This window comes from Octodon degus, unplaced genomic scaffold (genome assembly GCF_000260255.1).
Source record: "Octodon degus isolate 3935 unplaced genomic scaffold, OctDeg1.0 scaffold00263, whole genome shotgun sequence".
Taxonomy (NCBI): Eukaryota; Metazoa; Chordata; class Mammalia; order Rodentia; family Octodontidae; genus Octodon; species Octodon degus.
This window is the reverse complement of record NW_004524839.1, coordinates 1,556,755-1,567,297: the sequence shown is the minus strand read 5'-3', so window position 1 is coordinate 1,567,297 and position 10,543 is coordinate 1,556,755. Positions and strand designations below refer to the sequence as shown.

General features: G+C 38.5%; 1 protein-coding gene across 1 annotated transcript in view; it reads left to right on the top strand.

Moving 5' to 3' along the window:
• Ccnb3 (cyclin B3) overlaps positions 1-9,447 on the top strand; it is a 75,239-nt gene extending 65,792 nt beyond the window's left edge. The window contains exons 9-12 of the mRNA XM_004646291.1: positions 3,366-3,521; positions 4,354-4,503; positions 9,016-9,146; positions 9,378-9,447. Of these exons, the coding sequence (XP_004646348.1) occupies positions 3,366-3,521; positions 4,354-4,503; positions 9,016-9,146; positions 9,378-9,447 (507 nt within the window). The remainder of the gene's footprint in view (positions 1-3,365; positions 3,522-4,353; positions 4,504-9,015; positions 9,147-9,377) is intronic.
• Positions 9,448-10,543: the final 1,096 nt, after the last annotated feature.

The following is a 10,543-nucleotide window of genomic DNA, read 5'->3' as shown; positions in this document are numbered from 1 at the left end:
CTCATGATGTAGTTTAGAAGTTTTTGGAAATGGTTTGTGAGAGGGGTTGGAAAAGATTTGGAGACATAGGCTAGAGAAGTTCTGAAATTATAAAAGCAGAGATTGATGGGAATTGTGACTAAAGCTAGAGAGACCAGAATACTAATAGACATGTGGACAGTAAAGGCCAAACTCAAGAGGTTTCAGTTTGGGACAAGGGCTCCACTGGTAGACTAAAGGCCGTGTGTGTTACACTTCGGCAAGAATTTTGTCTATGTTATGTTTATGTCCTGAGATCTTGTGGGAGATGGAGATTAAGGGTACCAGACTAATTTGGCAGAGAAAATTTTAAGTCAGCTCCAAGTATAGGCTCTGGTATTGATACTACTAGCTGGTTTTAGCCAGGTCTAGTGAGAATCAGAAGCCAACTGTGGAGCTGAATGATTTTTTTTTTTGGTGGAACCAGGGATTGAACTCAGGCCCTTGTGCTTGCCAGGGAAGCACTAATTCCACTAAGCCATCTCCCCGGCCCCTTATTTTTTAAAAATTTAGGTGCATTTTAGATATACATGATGATAACATTCATCATAGGGAATTTGTAAATGTGCATGATATGATTTATAAAGTTTGCAGTTTTACCAGAAAGTAATTGCTTATAAAGTTGGGGTAAATGAGAATATGATTGCTAAAAAGTTTAATATTAAAAAGAAGCCAAGTATTTTGTACAGGGACAAGAAGAAAGATATTTTAAGAGTTAACTCAGAAATCAGGAAGACCCAAACTATCCTAGGCTCTGTAGTGTAAAACTATAAACTTTTCATTTGAGAAGAGTGTCCATGGGATGTCTGTTTACTCAGGGCTGCCTAGTGAAGTATATCCCAGAGTTCAGGTATCTAGGCACTCTGAATGTGCCATGACCAAGATTCAAGGGAGGGTGGCTACAGCTCAAACTGCCTTACTTACATGTTGCTTGGTTTTCAGGCACCTAGAATGTAAAAGTTATGGGATCACAGAGTCAAGGCAACTGTCCAGATTTCAGAAGAAGGAATGGAGGGCCAGGCAAAAATTTGCGACAGGGGCCCAGTCCCTGTCAGGAGCTCATCAGAGGGCAGGACATAAAACTGTGAGAGTGAAGCTGAAGGTGCATTGGAGACCCTAGGAAGTTGGAGATGCCAGGAGCATGGAACATTGTGGAGGAATGCTGATGGCAGTGAGTTAACCCAGCTTAAGAGAGAAGCCATGTGAGCTGCAACCACTAAGGCCATAGGAACTAGGCTGACTAAGCCCCTGGAAGCTCACATTGCATCAAAACCTGCCACTGGTGCTGGACATGCAGCTATAGAATTTAATGTTTTATGTGCCTGGGTTTTATTTTTACATTGGTGTGATTTCTGTCTGTTTCTCTATTCCTTCCTTTCGGAATGTGGGTGTTGACCCTGTGCCATTGTATGTTGAGAAGTGCTCAACTTTTGTATTTTTCTAGGGGCTCACAGATAAAGTTTGCTTTGTTTCAGAAGAGATTTTGGACTTGAATTGTTCATCAGTGCTGGAACTGCTAAGACTTTGGCAACTCTTAGAGATGGACTAAATGAATTTTGTATAATAAAGCATGAGATTTTAGGGGGCCAGAAGCAGAGCATTATTGTTTAGATCTAAAATATTTCCAGTGTATAACTTCTAAATGTGTGGCCTAGTTGAAAAGAGTGTATCACTTGGTGCATGACTTGGAAGGGTATATTCTTGTCCCTGTCTCCCCTCTTCTTTCTGCTTTCTCACTGCCATGTGTTAAATAGCTTTCCTCTGCCATGCTATTCTGCTGTACCCCATTTCTGCCTTGGAGCTAGCTGAGTATGGACTGAATCCGCTGAAACGATGAGTCAAAATGAAACTCTGCCCTTTTTACTTGTGTTAGGTCTTCTGTCCCAGCAATGGACTGAGCTTTCCTGTGGCAATGAGAAGTTCATATACTGGCGTCCTCCCTCCTTTCTCATCTTTCTCCCTCACTCCCTCCCCTGCCAGAACCCTTGTCACCTCCCTCTATACCTGTTCCTTCCACTTCATCCCCCTATACCTGCTCATGCTTATGACTTATCCCTGGAGATATCCCATGCCTTAGCCTCAGGAGTGAGTCCTGGTCAATAGAAAGAATAAGGGAGAATAGAGGAAGAAGAAAAGGAAAGGGAGGATTTCATAACAGATATTAAAACCAGGAATATCTGTCCTCTGCTGGCCAGAATGAAGGGCCCCTGCTAAATCCCATGGAGAAGGAGTGTCTTCCTCTCATAGAATTGAAAAATACCAAAATGTTTTTAGGAGGGAAATTTTGGAAATAGGATGAGTAGAGAAGAAAGGAAGGAGTGCCATATGAGCCTGACCAAGTATCTTACCCTCGCTGGACCTCAGTATCCTTTTCTACAATGTCAAGTTGGTCTAGTCTGTGATATCAAACTGTGTGAGAAGAGAGATGGACAGAAGAGAATCAGGGGTTTTCCTGCCTCCAATGGACTCCTGAAATCCAAGCTTCAATCTCTAGAGGACAGGAGATGGGAAAACACTCTCAGAATACTGGTACCTTTAATACTCAGCACCTTCCTGTCCTGCCCCATGTCCATTCTCCCTCAGATGAGAAAGTCTCTAGCTCCCTCAGATGAGAAAGTCAACATGAAGGAAGAAAAGTTTACTTGGACTCAGTTTTGGAGGTTTTAGTCCATGGTCATCTGGTTCCATTGCTGTGGTCCTAAGATTAGGCAAAAACATGGCACAGGGCATGGCAGAGGAGAACTGTTCACTTCATGGTAGTCAGAGCAAGAGAAAAGGAAAGATCTAGAGAAGAAGAGGCTGATGGTATGATATATATCCTTCCATGAGCATGCCTCATCTCTTAATAGCACATTAGTCCACTGATGAGTATATAGTTTTCATCATTCTATCACCTTCCCAAATCCCTACCTCTGAAAACATGGGATTTTTGGAGGGACATATTAAATGTAATCTGTAACATTTTGCTTTCTGCAGCCCCTTTCCCTCTTCCAGAACAGACCATAGATCTCAAATTCCTGGTTCTCATTAGGAGGGAAGATTGCTGCTTTCAAGCTCTGTGACCCTTATGTTGCTTCTGGTACTGTAAGAATCCATACCATTAGGCTATTTCTGCTGTCTGGTGGTGGTAATTTTACAGCAGGGCTCGCTGTCATTTCTCTGGTTTTGTTTTACTGCTGAAACAATCAGATTAATCTAAAGCTGGCTTTTAGAGCTTCCCTGAAAATGTGTGACAGGCAATGTGGTTGCCTCCTATCCTTCACCCTCCTTCCCCTCTACCTTCCATCTATAATCAGAGAGGATAGAGCACTTTGCATGGTTGTCACTGCTTCTCCTCTCACCCTCAGGAGATCATTCCACCTGGTGTGAATGAATTCCTATATATCTGTGAGGATATGTATCAACGACAGGAGATGCTTGGTATGGAAATCAACATCTTGAAGACTCTCAATTTTGACATCAACATTCCGATTGCCTATCATTTTCTGCGCAGATATGCTCTGGTAAGAGAGAGGTGGAACTTGTTTGTTTTTCTCTTTCTTTGTTAGTCATCTCTATCCAGAAACGCTGCTGATTTCCTAACCTAAATGTTGACAGTGTAAGTCCAGTGTGGTGGCAGAGCCCTGTAATCCCAAAACTCTGAGAGACTGAGGTATCACGTGTTTGAGCTCAACTTGCCCTACTGACTTAATGAGACCCTATCTCAAAATTAAAAGGGGAATGCTGGGGATGCAGTTCATTACAAATGCTCTTGGGCACATTGCAGATTTCCATAATGTGCTCTAAGACTTTTGGGATAAAGGCAGAGGTGGGTGGGGGGAATTGATTCTTTGATCAGGTAAGGGTACATGAAAAGTTTTGGCGAAATTCTGACAATACTCACTTTCTTGCTTGAATATTGCTTACAGAGGAGGTTGCATTAAATTATTAATTATATCCTACAAGTGTATGCTGTGCATTTTTCGCATGATATATGCTACATTTTCTTTTCAAACAAGAAAAGGAAAAGGGTTGTTTTAGAGGAATACTTCTTAGGGTAGAATGAGGTACAAAGTCACAGTTGGAAACTTGGACTTTTCCAAGGATGTCTTCTACAGAAAGGGAAGATGGGAGGGGGCAAATTTGATAATTTTTATTTTCAAATTCTAATGATTACAGACTTCACCGCTAGTTTCAAAATCTCTCTGTAAAGAGGACTGTAGGGTGAGTCCGGTGTGAGGAGAGCTATAATGTTCAAGCAAAGTTTACATTAGGGATGGGATAATTCAAGATGGAGTCTTCTACCTGGTACTATTCTCTGAATTTATTATTGAACAAGCCTTTTTTTGTCTTTAGTGTCTCAGTGTGAGCATGAAGACTCTGACATTGTCTAGATTCATCTGTGAGATGACCCTGCAGAAGTATGACTATGTCCATGTTAGGGCTTCCAAGCTAGCTGCTGCCTCTTTTCTCTTGGCCCTCTACATGAAGAAACTAAAAAACCACGTAAGTATTTGTGACAGGATTAGGGGTTGTATAAACTGTGACTGTGAGTAGCTCTTGGTGACTGTCTTACTAACTATCTTTCTCATTGCTGGGACAAAATATCTGATACTCACAATTTAAGAGAGGAGAGGATTATTTTGGTTTATGTTTCAGTCCACAGTGAGCTGGCTCTAGAGCAGAACAGCATAGCACAGTGGAATGGAGGAGCAAAAGCATTTTACATTGTGGTTTCCAGAAATCAGAGTTGAAGGAGTAGACAAGAAAGGAGATAAGCCCTTCTAGGGTCATGCCTTCAGTGACCTGTCTCATCTGACCAGACCCTGCTTCCTAACATCAAGTCAACTATAAGCCCTCATAATCCAATGAACTTGTAAGATCCTACCTATGATGATACGAGACATTTTTATTAGTACACATTTGTAGCTTATGCAGTTTACAAACATCTTGGGTAGTAGTTACATGTGTGTAACACAACTTATTTTTTAATTATAAATATTATAATTTTTTAAATTTAGCCAGTATTATTCTAATGAATCGTTTAAAAATACTTTAGAGTTTTAAATTAAGTTTCTTGGTACAATTTAGATATACATAATGACCACATTCATCATAAGGAATTTGTACCTATACCCATACATGATAGCCCCCGGTTTCTTTTTTTCTATCTTTCAATTTCTTTTCCCTTCAACCCCTTTTATCCTCCTTACTTACAAAGTTTGGTTCCATTTTATCTTTCTCGTATCCTTTTGCCTCTACCTTTTTTTCCTTCCCCTTCCCTAGTTCTTCTTTCTTTTGAAAAATTTCTTCTTTTTTTACAATATCTATTATATATTTTGGCCTTATTTACACTTCTGGTTTTTTATACCAAAGAAACAATACAGCATTTACACATGAGTGTCTGATTTCTTTCACTTAAGAGTGTGGTCTCAAGGTGCATCTATTTAACTAGGAATGTCTAAAATTTTTCCTTCTTTATGGCTGAATAGTATTCCATTGTATAAAAACACATCTTTTTAAAATTCATTCCTTGATTGATGGGCATTTCAGTTATTTCCAAGATTTAGCTATTACAAACTGTATGGCTAAAAACATGGTACACATATGTTGCTGTGGTATGACGTTTTTAATTCTTCTGGGAAGATACCCAGAAAGGGAATTGCTAGGTCAGACAGTACCTCTGATGCTAGTTTTTTGAGGAATCTCCACACTGATTTCCACAGTAGTTGCACAAATCTGCACTCCCACCAATAGTGGAAAAGGGTTCCTTTACCCCCATAGGCCCCCAGCATTTGTTAATTGGTTGATTTCTCAATAATTGCCATTTTTCTGGATTGAGATGAAATGTCAGTGCTGTTTTAATGTGCATCTCTCAAATGGTCAGTGATGTTTAACATTTTTTCATATATTTATTTGGCATTTGTACTTCTTCATCTGCAAAGTGCATGTTCGTCTCAGATGCCTATTTTTGGACTGGGTCTTTAAATTTGTTGTGGTGGGGGCTGAGGTTTTTCAATTTGTTATATGTTCTAGATATTAGTGTTTTTGTCTGAGGGACAACTGGATAAAATTTTTCCCACTTGGTGAGTTGTCTTGTCTCTCTGTTGGTGACTTTTTTTGGTGTGCACATTTTTAATAAGATTACATGCCAGTTGTTGATTCTTTGTATTATTTCCCATGCGATCTGGGTTTTGTTCATGAGATCTTGGCTACACCTATACTTTCAAGTGTTCTATATATTCTCTCTCCTAACAGATTTAGTGTTTCTGTTTTAATATTTAGATCTCTGATACATTTCAAAATGAGTTTACTGCATGGTGAGAGATATAGGTCTAGTTGATTTTTGGTGTATAGAAAGCCAGCTTTTTCAATATAATTTATTAAAGAGGTTTTCTGTCTCCCAGTGAATATCTTTGACTCCTTTTTCAAAGATCAGGTGGCTGAGTGTTTTTGTAGTTGTTTCTGTATCTTTGAATCTGTTCCATTGATTACTGGGTATATATATTTTTGCCAGTACCATGCTGTTTTTATCATAGTGGCTTTGTAGAATAATTTCAAATCAGGGATTATGATGCCCCCTGCTTTTTCTTTGTTTCCTAGAATTGCTTTTGCTATACTAGATCTCGTCTAGTTCCAAATAAGTTTAGTAATATTTTCTCTAGTTCTGTGAGGTATGCTATTAAAAATATTTTGATTAGGATTACATTAAATTTTGGGAATAAGGCCATTTTCTCTATGTTGGTTCTTCTACCCCATGAACAAGTGATATCTTTCCATTTTGTGATACCTGTTTTGATCTTTCAGAGTACTGTAATTTTCAATGTATAGATCTCTTTATTATATATATATTCCTAGATATATAGTCCTAATTAGATATATTTCAGTTTTTTGGATGCTGTTGTGAAAGACTATGTTTCCCTAATTTCCCTCTTAGTGAGATTTTGTGTTTAAAAGAATGCCATTGGGGCTGGTGAGATAGTTCAGTGGTCTAAAGTGCCTGCTTAGGCAAGCTTAGGCAAGCAGAGGGACTGCAGTTCAATCCCTGGCACCACATGCCACATCATCCCCACCCCCAGGATGGGCTGAGCTGGCCACACAAAAGAAAAGAATGCCATTGATTTTTAAGTGTTGACTATCCCACTACACTACTAATTTTTTTTTTATTCAATCTGCAAATCCTTTGGTAGAGTTTTTGGATATCTTTTCTGTACAGGAAGAAATGTGATATGCTTGATGCACAGTAAGACATTTTCTATGGATGAGCATAAGACATTTTAACAGAATGCTGAGATGAGACCAGAATGGAAAGTTGTATCCAGATTGTGAGGGATGTTGAACTCCCTTTACCTTTTGTGTGTGGAAAATAGAATAGGGTGCTGGGGATAGATTCTTAGCTCTTATGTGTGATAAACAGAAGAGACTCATTTTATGCTAAGGCAATAAGGACTACTTATTTATTTATTTAATTTTTTTTAAATGAGGGCTTTTTAAACAGGAAGGTGACGTGCTCCTTTTTGTCTGTTTTGGAAATAGTACTGAGTATTGCTATAACAATATAGAAGGAATATTAGATGAAGGAGATTATACAAATGCGAACAGTGAGTAGGCTATTGTTATCAGTCAAGGTGAAGCATTAAGGGTCTGTACTACCATAGTGGCACTGTCTAATCTTACTTAACGTGCCCACTATGCCGCATTAGTCCCTATTCAGGATGCCAATTACTGACCTTTATGGCAGTGATTTCCAAACAGTATTCAAGGGGAGTTCTGGATTTCCTGCAGAAGTCTCAGGAATCATATAAAAAATTGATAGGCTTCTTAACCCACATCCCTATTTCTAGATAGAATGTTTGGAGTATCAGGTAAGATACTTAAAAAAAGCTCAGGAAAAGTAAGGTAGTTTTAGGAAACTACTGGCTAAATAAAAAAATCCATGTTCCCCCTACCTGTTGAACTCTTACTTGACTTTCAGTAATACTGCAGATGTGCTTCCCACTCTATAAAACTTTCTATGACTCTAAGCCAGAGTTCATGTGTCTTTTTAAGTAGTCCGTGTTCACTTCCATCATAGCACTGACCATAAATTTTGTAGCCTTTGTTTGGATGTCTCTATCTCCTCTAGACTGGACTCTTAAAGGGTAGTCAGTACCTTATTCATCTTTGTATTCCGAGCATCCTACACAGCGCTTAGTAATATTAATCCTAGCTAATATTTTGGGTACATTTATTAAATGATAGACTCTGTTCTAATATATATATATATATATATATATATTTCATTTACTCCTATGATGTAGTTATTGTAATGATCCCTATTTGGCAGACTGGGAAACTGAAGCATCATGAAGTTAAATCACTGGCTGCTGGCCACACTATTAGTAGAACTAGTATTTATTTATTGTTTTTTGATATAGGATCTCACTTATGTAATTCAGACTAGCCTTGAACTCATGGTGATCCTCTGGTCTCAGTCTCCTAAGTGCTGGAATTACAGGTGTGCATCATCATACCTGGGTTAGAATTGGAGTTTAAACTGAAGCAGATTGCTTCCAGAAACTTTACTCTTAATTATTACTATACTGCTTCAGCCACATAATGGGCAGTCTTACAATTCATTGAAAAAAATGTATATGTTAAATGGCATTCAAAGCTACATGTGAGGAGCAGCTTTTATTTTCTGTCAACTGCTAAATTGAGATCTAAATTTTCTTCTGGGGTTTGTTTGGCCATTGGCTATGTGCCTAAAAGTGATTAAATTATAAAATCCTGTGATTTAAAACTGTAATGGATTTCAGCTTACATGAACACCTGTGATGGAGTCTAACATCTTACACATATAGATATAGTCATTGTTAAATATTTTGGTGGAAACTTAGTCCAGATATGAATCCTTCAAATGTTTTAAATATCATCTCTGCCTGAATCTCAGATGGCAAATTTGGGCTTGGGACAGCAGAGGTTGTGGGGGTGTATGTTTTCTGTGGTACACTTCACAGTTCATGCTTCCTTTTCTAGGCTCCTCTTTTAGAGTATTGCAGTGGCTACACAACTTTTGAGCTTCACCCTCTGGTTAGACAGCTGAGCATCTTGCTGACCTTCCATCAATATGATAAGCTCAAGACTGTGTATAACAAGTATTCTCAAGAGTAAGTACCAACCCACAGCTGAGGTTAGATTTGTGCCCATTCTTGGGGACACTTTAAAACATTGCCCTCAGACTACTCTCAAGAAATGGTCTCAGATACTTTTCGTCTTCCTTTCTAATTTTGGGTTTAACCAAGATATAAAACCAAGGGCTCTATGTTACACTTGTTCCATTTGGGGTCTGTTTAGCTTTGGCCTCGTTTATACTGACTTGAACCTTCTTTCTTTTGCAGGACATTCTTTGAGGTCGCCAAAATTCCCCCCTTGGAGATGGCGTTGCTGGATGAGATTTTGACTGGATAATTGTGAGGCATAGGATCTGGCACTTTGGTAGCGAACACCAGGGCCAGGCAGACATATCAATGTTATATTTATTCTGTGCTTGAAGTTGTCTTTTAGATACTTTTCTTCATTCTTCCCTCTATTTGTCCTTTTAAAAACAATGTTGTAAATATTTAAGTGTTTTAATTGTTTTATAAAAGAAAAGTTATTTTGTTATATTTGGCTAGAAGTTTAATAAAAGTTCATGGTTGTTAAAATGACTCATCTCTGTTCTTAATGCTCCAAAGCCCTATGAGTATAGTGTAAGAAGTTTTTTTCTTGCCTAGTAAAGTGTGCCAGAGGGTCTAGTTTATCTGATTTTCTCCCATTTGGAGGACATACTTGATCTCAATCTGTTTTCTTTCTTTGCTTCTTAGATGATGAGAAGGTGGGGATAAGAATTTTAGCTTAAATGTAGTTCTACTTTTAGACTTAGAAAGCTTTTTTGAGTTTAAATTTGAAAAACAAAGTTTAGAGTTGCGTGTTTTTGAATCTTCTGCCAAGAGAAATTTTTAGTTGTGAAATCAACAAAATCTCCTACAAATGCAAACATTGACCATTTATTCAATCTCATTCCTAAAACCTTAAGTTTTGCTCTCTTTTTCTCTGTACCTTATGTTTGGGATTCTATTTGGACAGTTATTCATTTATTAGCAGAGGGGATGAACATCCCTTTGCTACTCATCTAAGAGCTAGTCCCTCAGTTGCACTGTGGGTGCTTCCCACAGCACACAAGGAGATTTTCAAGTCTGACAGCTGCAGATTGCTCAGTCTATTCTGTTATCATGGATACCGACTGTTCTGATTGGTGTGTGGCCAGTGGTTGCTACTCATCATTATTTTGAATATCAGCCCTGGGGTGGACATCTGCTAGAGAGGACAGTCATTGAAGATGTTTTAGGAAAAATGCTTCCTGAACTGTAGCTTTTCTGAAGAGTTATGATAGGCAGGCAAGCATGAGACACCCTTAGGTATTTCAGTACTTTATCTTTTAACCAATTTTTGCATTCTGCTTCCAACTTTGTTTTGCCTGAGAAATAAGACGTCATTAGGTTCCTTTCTGCCCCAGTCTAGTGCA